This window comes from Balaenoptera acutorostrata, chromosome 15 (genome assembly GCF_949987535.1).
Source record: "Balaenoptera acutorostrata chromosome 15, mBalAcu1.1, whole genome shotgun sequence".
Classification (NCBI taxonomy): Eukaryota; Metazoa; Chordata; class Mammalia; order Artiodactyla; family Balaenopteridae; genus Balaenoptera; species Balaenoptera acutorostrata.
Window position 1 is genome coordinate 66,002,985 of NC_080078.1, and position 18,923 is coordinate 66,021,907.

The 18,923-nt window shown below is 40.2% G+C and overlaps 1 protein-coding gene across 2 annotated transcripts in view; it reads right to left on the reverse strand.

The window, feature by feature from the left end:
- Positions 1–17,390, reverse strand: part of LOC103020194 (ubiquinol-cytochrome-c reductase complex assembly factor 1) — a 96,916-nt gene extending 79,526 nt beyond the window's left edge. For both annotated transcript variants that reach the window (XM_007193228.2, XM_007193227.3), the window contains exons 1-2: positions 17,264–17,390; positions 1,031–1,135 (exon numbers count right to left, since the gene is read on the reverse strand). In XM_007193228.2, the coding sequence (XP_007193290.1) occupies positions 1,031–1,135; positions 17,264–17,287 (129 nt within the window). In that variant the 5' untranslated portion in view covers positions 17,288–17,390. The remainder of the gene's footprint in view (positions 1–1,030; positions 1,136–17,263) is intronic.
- Positions 17,391–18,923: the final 1,533 nt, after the last annotated feature.

The following is an 18,923-nucleotide window of genomic DNA, read 5'->3' on the forward strand; positions in this document are numbered from 1 at the left end:
GATAAAGAAATGCAAAGCAAAATAAGGTAACAGTTTTCTACCCAATTAGTTTAAATTTTTTAAAAACACACAATTTAGGGGAGGTAATGATGAAAAACTAGTTATATAAACTTGCTGGTGGCAGTATAAATTAAAACAACTTTTTGGAGAGGAAACTGCTTATACCCTTTGACCTAGGGTACACCCTCCTAGAAGTTTACCTTTAATAAATAATTAAAAATAAGAAATACTATATAACAATAAAATGGTAACCACATTAAAGTCTACAAAAAATCTGTAAATAATTTTAATATAAACAAAGGCTAAATAAATAACATGTAGCCATTTAAAAAATTAATTATGAAATCTATCTAACAATGTGAATAATGTCTGCTCTAATAAGTGAAAAAGCACCAGAACATAAAATTCTGTGGATATTTGTTAAGGTACCTAGGGAAAAAATTAGTACACACATACATACTTAAGGACTGGAAAAGAACCAGCAGATGTTTTCAGGTTTGAAGTCATGGGTGATTTTTATTTCCTTTATTACTAAATTATTTGTACAATTAACAAAAATCAGGAGAAAAAACTCTCAAGGAGGGTCCAAAGTAAACTACATTATAAAGAATCAGGTGATCAGTGGTAAACTAAGGCCTGAAATAATTGTTCCTTGGATTTTTATGTTCATAAAAAGGAAAAAAATAAAGAAACATTTCTTACCCCAAATAAAAGCGGTACAAAGTGGCTACAAAAAGAAAACTGAAGAAAAGTTAACTCTGAGATGAATATCTGGAAACACTCCCAACAGTAAAAGTCATCAGACTGTAGCATGGTATCCTAGGCTAAGTTCCACTGCTGGGGTATTTAGAAGCAACGCCCTAGACACCATACAGTAGGAATTAGTCCTGAGCTGGCACCACAGAGACCCAGAAGTGGTCTCATGAGGTTTTTCCATCACACAATTTGGTTGGCTAATCTATAAATACATGACATTTGCACATAAACACTAAGGTTTTTTCATACCAAGCAAAGGAATAACAAATCTTACCTGGGAAGTACCAGACAGAGCCCTGCCCCACTGTCCCTGTGTATGAGACACAAGTAGCAATCGGCTGCATACTGGAACCCACTGGGAGATGCTAATCCGGTTCCTCTAGAGAAAGAAAAAAAATAGTCTGTCAGGAATCTCTATCAGACTCCATGTGTAGAAGGCAAAGAGTGTACCTAAGTCTAGAAATCCTGCCAGAACAGGGCACATGAAAGGAGAATTTCCAAAACAGGACTAGGACCAAGCCTCCCCATGCTCATCTCTCCAAGGATAAAAGGTACCACTGCCTACCATGGACTAGATGAATTCTGGTAATAGCTGACCCAAACTGGAGGACATGAGCTCCCTCTCAGGAAAGTAACAAAATAAACCTACTTTAGGCATTTTACAGTTAGCTTATCATTTAAATCAGAGTTTGCAATTCCTTTTCATAAACACTGATTTATAAGCTCTTCATAAAAATCCCTTTACAGTAAACAGTGCCAGGATTACCATAATCCCCAAAAGGATGAAGAAACTAGGGCTGAAATTTTTAGGGTGGGAAAACACACTTGGGCAACTTGATTTCCAAGACAAAGAGAGATTAAGTGGCTGTCAGAGCTATGACTGAGGTCCAATTTTTCCCTCTGACATTAATTGACCTCAAAAAGGTCTCTGGACTAAATGAGCATGGATCCAGGAGTTGGATTAGTTAAAGGTTAGGCTGGAGAAAGGAGGAGCTCTACCTTGCTAAATGAGAAGCCTGCTTTACTTTATGAACCTGAAATACAACCCACTGTATAAATGGCATCCACGTACACAGCACTGGAAATCTCTATTCTAGAAACCAACTCTGGGAGATCAAAGGGTTTCTTTCACTTGACCTGTAGACCTTATAGGGCCATAATGAGGACTGGATATACCAAACTGCCTGAAAACACTTTGCCAAGCATCAACTACAATAGTAGGAGTCAAAGATCCGGATCCTAGTTTAAACTCAGCTACTTTAATATAATCTTTGAAAGTAATTACACCTTTATGATACTCAGTTTCCTCTTAACAAATATTAGTAATACTTACAAGCACTTACTATGTGCCAGGTATTTTTCAGGTACTTTACATATATGAACTCATTTAAACCTCATAATCATCACCCAATGACTTAGGTATATTGTTATTATCCCATGTATATGGATAAAGAAATGGAAGTATGGATAAGATAAGTAACTTCCCAAGGTCACATGGTTAATAAATGGCGGGGTTAAGATTTGAATCCAGAAAGTCCAACTCTACAATCCTGCAGCCTGTGGTCCAAAAACCACAGTTACAGAAAGACAGAGAAGATGAAAAGGCAGAGGGCTATGTACCAGATGAAGGAACAAGAAAAAACCCCAGAAAAACAACTAAATGAAGTGGAGATAGGCAACCTTCCAGAAAAAGAATTCAGAATAATGATAGTGAAGATGATCCAGGACCTCGGAATAAGAATGGAGGCAAAGATTGAGAAGATGCAAGAAATGATTAACAAAGACCTAGAAGAATTAAAGAACAAACAAACAGAGATGACCAATACAATAACTGAAATGAAAACTACACTAGAAGGAATCAATAGCAGAATAACTGAGGCAGAAGAACGGATAAGTGACCTGGAAGACAGAATGGTGGAATTCACTGCTGCAGAACAGACTAAAGAAAAAAGAATGAAAAGAAATGAAGACAGCCTAAGAGACCTCTGGGACAACATTAAACGCAACAACATTCGCATTATAGGGGTCCCAGAAGGAGAAGAGAGAGAGAAAGGACCAGAGAAAATATTTGAAGAGATTATAGTCGAAAACTTCCCTAACATGGGAAAGGAAATAGCCACCCAAGTCCAGGAAGCGCAGAGAGTCCCATAGAGAATAAACCCAAGGAGAAACACGCCGAGACACATAGTAATCAAAGTGGCAAAAATTAAAGACAAAGAAAAATTACTGAAAGCAGCAAGGGAAAAACGACAAATAACATACAAGGGAACTCCCATAAGGTTAACAGCTGATTTCTCAGCAGAAACTCTGCAAGCCAGAAGGGAGTGGCATGATATACTTAAAGTGATGAAAGGGAAGAACCTACAACCAAGATTACTCTACCCGGCAAGGATCTCATTCAGATTCGATGGAGAAATCAAAAGCTTTACAGACAAGCAAAAGCTAAGAGAATTCAGCACCACCAAACCAGCTCTACAACAAATGCTAAAGGAACTTCTCTAAGTGGGAAACACAAGAGAAGAAAAGGACCTACAAAAACAAACCCAAAACAATTAAGAAAATGGTCATAGGAACATACATATCGATAATTACCTTAAATGTGAATGGATTAAATGCCCCAACCAAAAGACATAGACTGGCTGAATGGATACAAAAACAAGACCCATATATATGCTGTCTACAAGAGACCCACTTCAGACCTAGGGACACATACAGACTGAAAGTGAGGGGATGGAAAAAGATATTCCATGCAAATGGAAATCAAAAGAAAGCTGGAGTAGCTATACTCATATCAGATAAAATAGACTTTAAAATAAAGAATGTTACAAGAGACAAGGAAGGACACTACATAATGATCCAGGGATCAATCCAAGAAGAAGATATAACAATTATAAATATATATGCACCCAACATAGGAGCACCTCAATACATAAGGCAACTGCTAACAGCTATAAAAGAGGAAATCGACAGTAACACAATAATAGTGGGGGACTTTAACACCTCACTTACACCAATGGACAGATCATCCAAAATGAAAATAAATAAGGAAACACAAGCTTTAAATGACACAATAGACCAGACAGATTTAATTGATATATATAGGACATTCCATCCAAAAACGGCAGATTACACGTTCTTCTCAAGTGCGCACGGAACATTCTCCAGGATAGATCACATCTTGGGTCACAAATCAAGCCTCAGTAAATTTAAGAAAATTGAAATCATATCAAGCATCTTTTCTGACCACAACGCTATGAGATTAGAAATGAATTACAGGGAAAAAAACGTAAAAAAGACAAACACATGGAGGCTAAACAATACGTTACTAAATAACCAAGAGATCACTGAAGAAATCAAACAGGAAATAAAAAAATACCTAGAGACAAATGACAATGAAAACACGACGACCCAAAACCTATGGGATGCAGCAAAAGCGGTTCTAAGAGGGAAGTTTATAGCTATACAAGCCTACCTAAAGAAACAAGAAAAATCTCAAGTAAACAATCTAACCTTACACCTAAAGAAACTAGAGAAAGAAGAACAAACAAAACCCAAAGTTAGCAGAAGGAAAGAAATCATAAAGATCAGAGCAGAAATAAATGAAATAGAAACAAAGAAAACAATAGCAAAGATCAATAAAACTAAAAGTTGGTTCTTTGAGAAGATAAACAAAATTGATAAGCCATTAGCCAGACTCATCAAGAAAAAGAGGGAGAGGACTCAAATCAATAAAATCAGAAACGAAAAAGGAGAAGTTACAACAGACACCGCAGAAATACAAAACATCCTAAGAGACTACTACAAGCAACTTTATGCCAATAAAATGGACAACCTGGAAGAAATGGACAAATTCTTAGAAAGGTATAAACTTCCAAGACTGAATAAGGAAGAAACAGAAAATATCAACAGACCAATCACAAGTAATGAAATTGAAACTGTGATTAAAAATCTTCCAACAAACAAAAGTCCAGGACCAGATGGCTTCACAGGTGAATTCTATCAAACATTTAGAGAAGAGCTAACACCCATCCTTCTCAAACTCTTCCAAAAAATTGCAGAAGAAGGAACACTCCCAAACTCATTCTATGAGGCCACCATCACCCTGATACCAAAACCAGACAAAGACACTACAAAAAAAGAAAATTACAGACCAATATCACTGATGAATATAGATGCAAAAATCCTCAACAAAATACTAGCAAACAGAATCCAACAACACATTAAAAGGATCATACACCACGATCAAGTGGGATTTATCCCAGGGATGCAAGGATTCTTCAATATACGCAAATCAATCAATGTGATACACCATATTAACAAATTGAAGAATAAAAACCATATGATCATCTCAATAGATGCAGAAAAAGCTTTTGACAAAATTCAACACCCATTTCTGATAAAAACTCTCCAGAAAGTGGGCATAGAGGGAACCTACCTCAACATAATAAAGGCCATATATGACAAACCCACAGCAAACATCATTCTCAATGGTGAAAAACTGAAAGCATTTCCTCTAAGATCAGGAACGAGACAAGGATGTCCACTCTCACCACTATTATTCAACATAGTTCTGGAAGTCCTAGCCACGGCAATCAGAGAAGAAAAAGAAATAAAAGGAATACAAATTGGAAAAGAAGAAGTAAAACTGTCACTGTTTGCGGATGACATGATACTATACATAGAGAATCCTAAAACTGCCACCAGAAAACTGCTAGAGCTAATTAATGAATATGGTAAAGTTGCAGGTTACAAAATTAATGCACAGAAATCTCTTGCATTCCTATACACTAATGATGAAAAATCTGAAAGAGAAATTATGGAAACACTCCCATTTACCATTGCAACAAAAAAAATAAAATACCTAGGAATAAACCTACCTAGGGAGACAAAAGACCTGTATGCAGAAAACTATAAGACACTGATGAAAGAAATTAAAGATGATACAAATAGATGGAGAGATATACCATGTTCTTGGATTGGAAGAATCAACATTGTGAAAATGAGTATACTACCCAAAGCAATCTACAGATTCAATGCAATCCCTATCAAATTACCAATGGCATTTTTTACGGAGCTAGAACAAATCATCTTAAAATTTGTATGGAGACACAAAAGACCCCGAATAGCCAAAGCAGTCTTGAGGGAAAAAAATGGAGCTGGAGGAATCAGACTCCCTGACTTCAGACTATACTACAAAGCTACAGTAATCAAGACAATATGGTACTGGCACAAAAACAGAAACATAGATCAATGGAACAAGATAGAAAGCCCAGAGATTAACCCACGCACCTATGGTCAACTAATCTATGACAAAGGAGGCAAAGATATACAATGGAGAAAAGACAGTCTCTTCAATAAGTGGTGCTGGGAAAACTGGACAGCTACATGTAAAAGAATGAAATTAGAATACTCCCTAACACCATACACAAAAATAAACTCAAAATGGATTAGAGACCTAAATATAAGACTGGACACTATAAAACTCTTAGAGGAAAACATAGGAAGAACACTCTTTGACATAAATCACAGCAAGATCTTTTTTGATCCACCTCCTAGAGTAATGGAAATAAAAACAAAAATAAACAAGTGGGACCTAATGAAACTACAAAGCTTTTGCACAGCAAAGGAAACCATAAACAAGACAAAAAGACAACCCTCAGAATGGGAGAAAATATTTGCAAATGAATCAACTGACAAAGGATTAATCTCCAAAATATATAAACAGCTCATTCAGCTCAATATCAAAGAAACAAACACCCCAATCCAAAAATGGGCAGAAGACCTAAATAGACATTTCTCCAAAGAAGACATACAGACGGCCACGAAGCACATGAAAAGATGCTCAACATCACTAATTATTAGAGAAATGCAAATCAAAACTACAATGAGGTATCACCTCACTCCTGTTAGAATGGGCATCATCAGAAAATCTACAAACAACAAATGCTGGAGAGGGTGTGGAGAAAAGGGAACCCTCTTGCACTGTTGGTGGGAATGTAAATTGATACAGCCACTATGGAGAACAATATGGAGGTTCCTTAAAAAACTAAAAATAGAATGACCATATGACCCAGCAATCCCACTACTGGGCATATACCCAGAGAAAACCATAATTCAAAAGGACACATGCACCCGAATGTTCACTGCAGCACTATTTACAATAGCCAGGTCATGGAAGCAACCTAAATGCCCATCAACAGACGAATGGATAAAGAAGTTGTGGTACATATATACAATGGAATATTACTCAGCCATAAAAAGGAACGAAATTGAGTCATTTGTTGAGACGTGGATGGATCTAGAGACTGTCATACAGAGTGAAGTAAGTCAGAAAGAGAAAAACAAATATCGTATATTAATGCATGTATGTGGAACCTAGAAAAATGGTACAGATGAGCCAGTTTGCAGGGCAGAAGTTGAGACACAGATGTAGAGAATGGACATATGGACACCAAGGGGGGAAAACTGCGGTGAGGTGGGGATGGTGGTGTGCTGAATTGGGCGATTGGGATTGACATGTATACACTGATGTGTATAAAACTGATGCCTAATAAGAACCTGCAGTATAAAAAAACAAACAAAACAACTAATACTAAACTTTCATTGGGTTATTTGTATGGAAATATGTTAATATAAATGTTTCAGACATTACATGAAATTTCTAAAAATGTTATATTTGTATTTGTATGGAAATATGTATGGAAATATGTTAATATAAATGTTTCAGACATTACATGAAATTTCTAAAAATCTTAAAAAAAAAAAAAAAGAAAGTCCAACTCCTGGATCCATGCTCATTTATGGGATGAAAGGGTAAAGGAAATATCCCCAAAGTCCCTTCTAGCTCTACCACTCTATGACCTAGTCTTGAACCAATTAAAATACAGCATAATACTATGGGAAGAGTCCTGTACTTGGAATCAGAAAGCACTGATTTGACTCTTGGCTCCCCTGTCAGTGAGCTATGAGCCTTTGTTGCCTCTTCCATAAAATAAATAAAAATCCCTACCTCTCAGGATTTTAAGGAAAAAAAATGTCCTTTGCAGTATGTCCAACTCAATAAATATTAAGTTGAATCTGAATCTCCATTTCCTCATGAGTAGGCAGGAAGGGCCAGGGGTAAGGGGGAGAAAGTATTAGAATTTTAAACCTAGAGATGCTTTCTAAAGTTGTGTAACTGTTTCTAATAGGCTACTCACAGCAACTTATGTTTCAAATTAAAAGTAAAGCTTAAAAATAGGATTTTATTTCAGCTGAGGTTTGACCTGTTGGGATTGTTTTCAAATGAGATACAATTACTGGCTTCTTGTTTACTAACAACTGACACATTTACCAGAATCATTCGATGTCAGATGTTCCTTTCCTAAAAATGTAAATACCGTGCTAAGATGAAACTTCAGCAGATTCAGGCCCAAAGAGGTGGGGGGGTGGGGGGAAGGTAAGAGGAAATTACAAGTAGGAACAATGCAAACTTTTGGAAGATTTTCTGAAGAATTTCATCATATTTTTTCCAATGTCAATAAGAATTTTCTCTGTAGCATTTGACTCTACTTGGTCTCATGCCAATACTTTAAATCACTTCTTATTAGAAGAAAGTAGTAATCAGCTGCTCTTTTCTTTCCTTCTCCAATCCTACAACAATTCTTTGTCGAAATCCTTAATTGAAACTGAGGTGCAGCAGAAAGGGTCTCTGAATCTCAAGCCTACCATTAAATAGCTGTGTGACCCTGAACTAGTTACTCAAAACTCTGGACCTCCATTTTCCCTTACCTAAAAGTGGGAATAATAAAACCTACCTCACAGAAGTGTCCCAAGGACCACCTGTAAAAGCACTTCAATAACAGTAAAACACACACACAAAAGCTTCACTATTGCTGTTAACAACTGTTACTGAATTATGTAAGTAAACTCCTCTTTCCCCAGCAAACTGTCACAGCAGCAAGAACCATTTTCTTAAAATATTGCTTTGAACCTGGAATTCCCTTTTTCAAAAGCTTGCAGTGCCTCCAAATGTCTCTGTAGTCAAACTTAAACACCTGATCTTTACCAACTGGACTCCGACCCATCAATATACTCACATACTCTGCCTTGCATTCTCCACTCAGCAGTTCCAAAACCTGACTCATACTCTCTGGTTTGAGAATTACTGCTCCTCTCCACACAAGCTAATCCCCTTGGAGTTCCTCTGGGACTCTCTTCTTCACTCCTACCCAAAGCATGAGCTCATTTGCTTCAACCTAGACTCCAGGTTCTGGTTCTACTGATTCTACTAAGTCCTTTTTCCTTCCCACCTCTCCCAACACTTCATTTATAAATATATATCAATAAATCTGTGGAAGTACTTATCATCCTCTTATAGGTACTAATACATTAGGTCTATAACAATTAGCAAACCTCAGTTCTCCCAAGTTCAGAAAAAAATTCCAGTGGTTAAAATCATTGCTTTAACTTAGGATAGTATAAACACCATTACTCAGTGGGAACTGGCTTTATCGTCCTTTTGCCTCATCAACACTTCAACCAAAATTTTAAAGATAAGTTTTATGTTTGTATTTCCTGTGCATATTGTGATTTGCAGGTGATTTTACACTGTATTTCAAAATATTCTCACAGATCAGATCTTTTTGTGACTACACTTTAATCAGTCCACTGACCAGACTGTTTCTTCATGTGGTTTTTAAGATACATAGTATTTTCCTTTGCTCACCCATGAGGTGGAAAAGGCTTTACAGGTAGTCAGTTCTCCTATTCCCCATAGTTATGTTTTACAAAGTGACCGCAAACACTAAGTTAGCAAACACTGAACCATTGCTCCTAGGGGAAAAATATAGGGTTATGTTCCTGCAAGCCTCTGGTCACAACATTTTCATCAACCAAACAATACATGACCTTGTTATTTGTGTTTCTGTTTAAAGACACCTTATTTAATATGTTGTTGATTCATTAACATTGAACTCACAGCCAATAGCACTAACTTGCTCCTGAACAAAACTTATCTAACACACAAATTTTCTCCACAAGAAACATCACAGCCTTTTTGCACTTAGCAGCACTAGACAGCACTTCAGCACTACACCTGGGGGCCATTTTAAACAGGGAAATCACCAACAAAAGCACAAAAATGCAAAAAACATGACACTAAATAGACCATGAGAAGGATACTTGTTTACAGCATAATAGCTGAAACAAGAAGTCAGAGTATCACCTCAGCCAGGAATATGCATGTTGCAGTTCAAATTTTTCACCCCTCTGCACATGTCCACAAATGACTGCAAAAGCACCACGAGTATTGATTTGGGTTACAAATAAATTTTAGCAAGTATGTGAATTCACAAATACAGGAAGGATTTGGGCAAATCAGTAAATATATTAAGGACGAGGGATCAGGTTTCTATCAGAGAAAGGAGTTAACAAATATGAAAAGGCAAAAGGATAGAATAAACCCTGTGCTATTGGGTTGGATTTAGAGTAACTGGTATAAGTTTTTAATATACAGAGATAAATAAAGAAATCAACATATGTGTGTTTATGTATATGTATACACATACATATACTTCCTACTCCTGTACTGATAGGGCCTGTAAGCAATGACACCCCAGTTGCAATGACAACATGTAGCATCCAAACTTGGTTTCTAAATAGTAGTATTCACTGAAAGGAACTAGTCTTCTCTGGAGAAAAGTTGACTCCTGAATGGGGTTGAAGCTCCTCAAACCTTATTCACAAAGGTCTGGAATTATTTGATCTGTCTAGCAGTTCCTTGGAAGACTCCATCCGTCTTGGAACTCCTCCAGTATGAAAACCATTTTCCCCAGGAGCTCCCCAGGAGCTCCCCAGGAGCGTTAGTGGAAAACAAATAGAGGCAATTGTTTAACTTTGTGGCTGCCTGAGACAGTGGATAATACTTGGGGAAAACAATAGGCTAACCAAAAAGTTTAAAAGGAAAATCAGAGGAATGGGATATGCATAGGGACCTTGAAAAGCTCTGACATATTCCTGGGAATTTGAAGGCCATGCAGATGCACAGGTTTGTGCACATGCCCAGAACAGGAAAGACCTGAGACTGCTCTAAGCTCTCATCTGTGGTTGACCTTGAGGTGCTTCGCAAGCAGGAAGTGAAGGTTAAGGCAGAACTGTCAAATGACTGGCAGAAGGATGAAGGCATGCTCCAAAATGCACACAGAGCCGCTCAACAAATACTGAGAGACTCACTGGTTCCAGGTATTTAAGGAAATCTCCATCCAATCATTACTTGACCACTAAGCTAACTGGTCAGAGACCACACGACAAAGAATACAGACTTTACAGAATTAATTCAGAAAAGTCACTAAACAGAAAAATAACAACAAACTCTGGGAAAAGAAAGTCCTGATTTCCAGAGGTGCCACATTATATTATTTAAAATGTTTCGTTTTCGGGCTTCCCTGGTGGCGCAGTGGTTGAGAATCTGCCTGCTAATGCAGGGGACACGGGTTCGAGCCCTGGTCTGGGAAGATCCCACATGCCACGGAGCAGCTGGGCCCGTGAGCCACAATTGCTGAGCCTGCGCGTCTGGAGCCTGTGCCCCGCGACGGGAGGGGCCGCGATAGAGAAAGGCCCGCGCACCGCGATGAAGAGCGGTCCCCGCACCGCGATGAAGAGTGGCCCCCGCTTGCCGCAACTGGAGAAAGCCCTCGCACGAACCGAAGACCCAACACAGCCAAAAATAAATAAATAAATAAATAAATAAATAAGAAAATCCTTTAAAAAAAAAAAATAAATAAAATGTTTAGTTTTCAACAAAAACTTATGAAACATGTAAAAAAACAAAAAAAGCATGGTCAAAACAAGGGAAAATTTTAAAATCAATAGAAACTGTCCCTGAGGAAGCCCAGACATTAGACAAACCAGACAAAGACTTTGAACCAGCTATTTAAAAATTTTAAGATCTAAAGGAAACCATGACTAAAGAACTAAAGCAAAGTATGAGAATGGTATCTCACCAAATAAACAATATCAATAAAGAAAGAAATTTTACAAAAAGCCAAACAAAAATTCTGGAGTTGAAAAGAACAATAAGGGACTTCCCTGGTGGTGCAGTGGATAGGACTCTGCACTCTCAATGCAGGGGGCCTGGGTTTGATCCTTGGTCAGAGAACTAGATCCCACATGCATGCTGCAAGTAAGAGTACACGTGCCACAACAAAAAAAAAAAAAGAAAGAAAGAAAGTAAGTGTTGGAGAAGATGTGGAGAAATTGAAACCCTTGTGCTTTGTTGGTAGAAATGTAAAATGGTGCAGCTGCTATGGAAAACAGAATGGCGACTGCTCAAAAAATTAAACACAGAATTACAATATGATCCAACAATTCTACTTCTTACCACATACCCAAAAGAAGTAACAACAGGGACTAGAACAAATATTTGTACACCCATGTTCATGGCAGCACTATTTGGCAATAGCCAAAAGGTGGAGGCAACCAAAGTGCCCATCAACAGATGAATGGATAAATGAAATGTAGTATATGCATACAACAGAATATTATTCAGCCTTAAAAAAAGGAAATTCTGTCATGCTACAACATGGATGAACTTTGAGGACATTATGTTAAGTGAAATAAGCCAGTCACAAAAGAACAAACACTGTATGATTCCACTTATATGAGGTACCTAGAGTACTCAAAATCATAAAGACAGAAAGAATGGTGGTTGCCCAGGGCTGGGTAGAGTGGGGCATAGGGATTTATCTTTTAATAGGTACAGAGTTTCAATTTTTGAAGATGAAAAGAGTTCTTTGGATGACGGTGGTGATGGCAGCACAACAATGTGAATGTACTTAATACCACTGAACTGTACACTTAAAATTGGTTGAAATGGTAAATTATGTTATGCGTATTCTACTACAATTTTTTTTAAACTCCAGTGTGGCTTTCTGCAATTTATACTACTATCAAAGAAAAGTAAAAATTATTACCAATGTCAAAACAGCTCATAAAACCATAAAAAAGTCCCAGTGCACTGCTCAAATGTCCAGTTCCTCTGCTAGATCTACTCAGCAATAGCAGTGTTTCAGTTTACTCCTCCTTCCCAAACCCATCCTTAGAGAAGGGTAAAAACTGGTCAAAAAGACAGAAAGAGGAAGAAGTAAGGGGAGACTAATGAGAATGTTTCAGGAATACTACTTCTCGGTGGTTCAATTTTCTTGTCTGCAAAATGGGGGAATAATAGTGCCTACCTTTTCAAAGGGCTGTCGTAAGGATTTAGCAAGTTCACACACATAAAGTAAGAGTGCTTACCACATGGTAAGTGCCCTATAAATGTTACCTATCAATATTATTGCTAAAGAAATCTCAACATTTTTGTTTCAACTACAACTTATATTTCAGCTCTCTCTCCTGAACACCAAATATCCAGCTGCAAAAACAAAAACCAACAACAACAACAAAACACAAACAAAAATACCCCAAAAACTCCAGCTAGATTTTCTCAGTGAAGAACACTGCTATTAACTCAGTCATCCTAGGCTGACCTGGGACAAGCTGTTAAGACTCTTCCCTCTTCCTCATCCTTAACATCTAATCTCTCATCAAGCTCTGTAGACCTCAATACCTCTTGCAACCATCCCTTCTTCTGTAACCACACTGTCCATCTCCCACTTAGTACAGGCCTTCCTCACTTCTTCCAGGATTACTTTAGTTTCTGACTGGCCTTGGGGACTCTAATCTCAGCCCTCTCTGACTGATCCATCTGTTACATCCACCCCTGTTACAAGGATCTATTAGAACAAAAATCTATGTTTTTTGTTTACTATGTTGACTTTTTTTTTTACTTTTTTATACTAATTAAAAATTTTAAATTTCAATTTAAAAATGAGAGAAGGAACAAAGTGTTCCCCTGATCAATGGTGGCTAGAAGCAGGGAGAGCAATACAAGGATTGCAAAAGGGCGCAGAGAAATTTTGGGGAGTGACGGATATGTTCCTTATTTTTATTATGATTATGACTTTTCAGGCGTATACCTGTGTCAAAACTTATCAAATTATACAATTAAATAAGTGTGATTTACTGTACATCAATTATTCCTCAATTTTAAAAATTTAAATAAGAAAAAAAACAAGAGTAAATGCATCAAAAAAACCTTTAAAAATAAATCTTCCCTTCGTTTAAAATACTTCAATGGCTGCCCTCTGCCTCAAGATAAATCTCCAACCCCTAACTATGACATGCAAGGCAATGTCTCCTCTACTGCCATTTCCCCACAAGTGCCCCTGAGTCCAGCCAGAGAGATTTACTTAGAGCGCCTCTGTTGTCTAGCATAGTAGCATAAGCTAATGCTTCTCCTCTATTTCCTTTCCCATATTCCCCATCTAATGTTCCCTCATTTAGTTTAAGTATCTAAATGCTTGTCCTCAGGCTGGGTTAGGTGCCTTTCTACTCTGCTACCATAGCACCTAGTTAAGACTTCTATCACAGCATTTCAAGAATTGTTATCAGTAGTTTTCTTTTCTGTCTCTGCTATTAGATTATAAACATGAGAATAAGTTCTATGTTTTTCATCCTCAGTCCCTTGGAGAGTTCCTAGAATGCAGTAAACACTCAAAATAGTCGCTGAATTAAAAGGAAGGGAAAAAAAGCATTTAAAATGTCACTTGTATCAATTGATTCTCTCATCAACCCTATCAAACTTACCCTTAAGAAAATCTGAGGCTCAGAGAAGTTAGGTGATTTGCTTAAGGCTATACCCATAGTAAGTAATGCGGCCAAGCTTTCAAACAAGGCTCTTCCGACTCCTAGATAGGTGCATTTTCCTGTATTTGTGAATTCCTCACAGTGCCTAACCCTAATGCCTCTTCAGCATAGGTGATCAATAAATATCTGCTACTTTCATGTTTACTGTAACTCTCTAGTCCTAAGGGAGTTTCTGTTGCTTTGCCACACATTACAACATATGATAAGAAGACTTCAAAGAATTACAGTATACAGTATAAAGTGAAAGTGACTTTCCTTACCTAATCTTGCTTTCTACCTAAAAAGATGAATAGAAAGGGATAAATGGGGGGTAGAAAAAGATTCAACTAATAGAAGGCAGTTAGAAAGGTGGTTTCACTGGATGCTATCAACTAAGAAGAAATGATCCTGTAACCATCCACATGCTCAGTGGCATGCTCCGCTGGGGCAGCCACTAACTTCCAAGACAAGTCAAGGTATTCATTTCAGATCTACAGCCCAATAAAATTCTCATCTTTCCCCCCCAAAATATCTATCTTAAAAACACCTAGGGGGCTTCCCTGGTGGCGCAGTGGTTGAGAATCTGCCTGCCAATGCAGGGGACACGGGTTCGAGCCCTGGTCTGGGAAGATCCCACATGCCGCGGAGCGACTCGGCCCGTGAGCCACAATTGCTGAGCCTGCGCGTCTGGAGCCTGTGCTCCGCAATGAGAGGCCGCGATAGTGAGAGGCCCGCGAGGCCCGCGCACCGCGATGAAGAGTGGCCCCCACTTGCCGCAACTAGAGAAAGCCCTCGCACAGAAACGAAGACCCAACACAGCCATAAATAAATAAATAAATAAATAAATTTTTTAAAAAAAGAAAAAGAAGACAATTTCAGTTTCAGACCTGATTATTTAAAAAAAACAAACAAAAAACCTAGGATGGGACTTGCCTGGTAGCGCAGTGGTTAAGAATCTGCCTGCCAATGCAGGGGACATGGGTTCGATCCCTGGTCTGGGAAGATCCCACATGTTGCAGAGCAACTAAGCCTGTGCACCACAACTACAGAGCCTGTGCTCTAGAGTCCACGAGCCACAACTACTGAGCCCACGTGCCACAACTACTGAAGCACGAGCACCTAGAGCCTGTGCTCAGCAACAAGAGAAGCCACTGTAGTGACAAGCCTGTGCATCACAACGAAGAGTAGCCCCCGCTCATAACTAGAGAAAGCCGCACGCAGCAAAGAAGACCCAACGCAGCCAAAAATAAATAAATTAATTTTAAAAATAAAAGCAACACACATCTAGGAGGGGGACTTCCCTGGTGGTTCAGTGGTTAAGAATCCACCTTCCAATGCAGGGGACACAGGTTCAATTCCTGGTCAAGGAACTAAGATCCCACATGAAGCAGGGCAACTAAACCCATGCACCGCAGCTACTGAGTATGCGAGCCACAACTAGAGAGAAGCCTGAGCACCGCAACTAAGACCCAACACAGCCAAAAAAATAATAATGATAAAAATAAATAAATATTTTTTAAAAAAACAAAACACTTAGGAGGGAATTCCCTGGTGGTCCAGTGGTTAGGACTCTGCGCTTCCACTGCCAGGGGCCTGGGCTCGATTCCCGGTCAGGGAACTAAGATCCCACAAGCCGAGCACCATGGCCAAAAAAAAACACTTAGGACATCCTAGTTGCCATTTCCTCAGCAGTCCTCAGATCTGAATCAGTTCCTGCCCTGGCATCAACAATTACTTCACCAAGTGACTTTCTGTAGGTTACAGGAGCTACTCTTCAAAAAAACTTTTACTACGCAACAATAGAGGGCACTGCACTTTGCTAGGCTGACAAGGAATATAAGAAGTAAAATCACAGGCCGTGTATGCCACATATAAAAAGATTAGACACAAATATTTCTAATATCACAACTCAAAAGAAAGCTAGAGGCAGGAATACACAGTGTCTGCTATGAAAACAATCTCCTTGACCCAGTTTTTGAAACACTTGATAAAATTATAAACTCTACTATCCCTCTATGATTAGGACCCAAGCTCTGTATCCTCCTAACTTTTGTTCTCTTTAATTTCTATAAGTCAGAGTCAGCTAGAAGTTCAGGATTGAATCACAAGAGGTGCAGCAGCTTCCCATATGGGTGTTAATTAGTCGAGTAGTTCTTCGTCACTTATCTCATTCCTTCAACAAATCTTTATTGAACACCTATGATGTGCCAGACACTGTGCTAGGCAGAGTGAAAACGACAGATATGACCCCAGTTCTCGTGCAGCTTTCACTCTAATAGCCTTTAACAGTATTCCACTTAACTATACAGTTAATAATTGATCTACTGATCTCTGAAACAAACCCAAAGAACGTCAGAATCCCAAAGACCTGCAGATTTACGTCCTCGCTTTGCCCATGGGGACTCTGAAGCCCAAAAGTGACTTGCCCAAGGTCACCCTGAGCATTACTGACAGAACAGGAACTAGAACCCGGGTCTCCCGAAACTACAATCAGTGCCCCAGGCGCTGCCTCTCTCCCTGAGGGGAAGGAGTCACAGGTGGTGACCAAGGAAAAGCAAGCTTCGTCAAATTTATATCTGACGTCAGTCTCACGCCTTCTCCAAAGAGGGGGAAGCCACGGCCAAACCGAGGGTCGGGGGAAGTGGGAAGCTGCCTCAGTTTCCCCGCAGAGATGCGGCCGCGCAGCCTCGCTACCGCACAGGCTCCGCTCCTGCACTTCCGTCCAGTTGCTCCCGCCCCGCCCTCTCCGACTCCAACCCGGAGGCGCGGTGGGCGACAGCACAAAAATCACTCCTTCACTCACAAGCACTCGCACCAGCAACGCCATGTTTCTCGACAACCATTTCCGGGTGAAAGGTGGGCTTCCGGAGTCCCCGCTACAACCACCCCTCCTCTAGGTCGTCTTTTCGCCGGCGGATGCCCGGCAACGGCGGCGCAGGCGCACAGAGGTCGCTGCGCACACGAGCGCGCGCTTCCGCCGCTGTGCGCGAGGAGGCAGGGCTTGGGGCGCGGCCGGACGGTCGGGACGCGCGCGCGCCTCCCGCTCTCCTTAGTCTCCGCCAGACACGTCACAGAGGCTCAAGTCATCGCAACACCTGTCCTCTTTGACCTCTGCCTCGGGCTTTTCATAGCTCTTTCATTAACCTACCTCACCCAGCCTCACTCTTCAGCACCACCTTGTCGGAGTCCCTCTTTCCCAGACTCTGTCCCCACAAGGATTCCCCCCTTTTCACCGATGGTTGAAAAGAGCAGAATCCTGGGAGATTCCTAGCACTTCCGGACTCCCTAAGGGACTTACCTGGTGGTGCAGTGGTTAAGAACCCGCCTGCCAATGCAGGGGACGAAAGTTCGAGCCCTGGTCCTGGAAGATCCCACATGCCGCGGAGCAACTAAGCCCGTGCGCCACAACTACTGAGCCTGCGAGCCATAACTACTGACCCCACGCACCTAGAGCCCGTGCTCCGCAACAAGAGAAGCCACTGCAATGCGAAGCCCATGCACCGCAATGAAGAGCAGCCCCTGCTCTCCCGCAACTAGAGAAAGCCCGCGCGCAGCAATGAAGACCCAACCCAGCCAATTACTGGAAAAAAAAAAAAAAAGGACTCTCTAAAACGAGCCTGAGAAAGAGTAGGAGGAGGAACACAGGGCATGGCTGAGTCCTGAAATTCAGGGGAAGAGGGTGGTCACATGCTGACCTGAGACCTGAAGAAGGAACTTTAGGGGTTTCTGGTTGGTTGGTTGTGACTGGGAGCATCTTTGAGTATTGATAGGAAATTATTACAAAGATGAAGATAGAGAAGAAAGAATCAAAGACGCAAAGAGTTTCCACAGGAGGTTGGGAGAGAATGGCCTTGGCTAGAAGACCTCTTGCATTCATTGTATCCCAAGAACAGTAGAGGAGAGAAGGTGTCAGTGCTCCTGGGTGACTGGGAGCAGAAGGGCAGGGTGCTGAAGGACTCCCTTCCCTTTCATTCAGTCAACATAGACCCACTGAATGGTCACTATGTGCTGGACACAAGACAGGTGTGGATACTGGCTTCCTGGAGCTCATAGACCTGGGGGGTGGGGGGGGCGAGAGGCTGGAGGTGCTGTGTCACAAAAGTCTAGTAAGCCGATGAAAAAAATAAAATAGTTAAAAATTGTGGTAAGTGCTATAAAGGGAACAACAAAGAGCTAAACTAGAGAATAACATGCGGGGACTTCCCTGGTGGCACAGTGGATAGGACCCTGCCCTCCCAATGCAGGGGGCCCAGGTTCGATCCCTGGTCAGGGAACTAGATCCCACATGCATGCCGCAACTAAGAGTTCACATGCCACAACTAAGGAGCCCGCCTGCAGCAACTAAGACCCAGCGCAACCAAATTAAAAATAATAATAATAATAACATGGGAAGAAAACTACCCTTTAGAAACTACCCTTTAGATGCTTTGCACTCAAGTGGACAGCTTATGTGTTTGGTATTG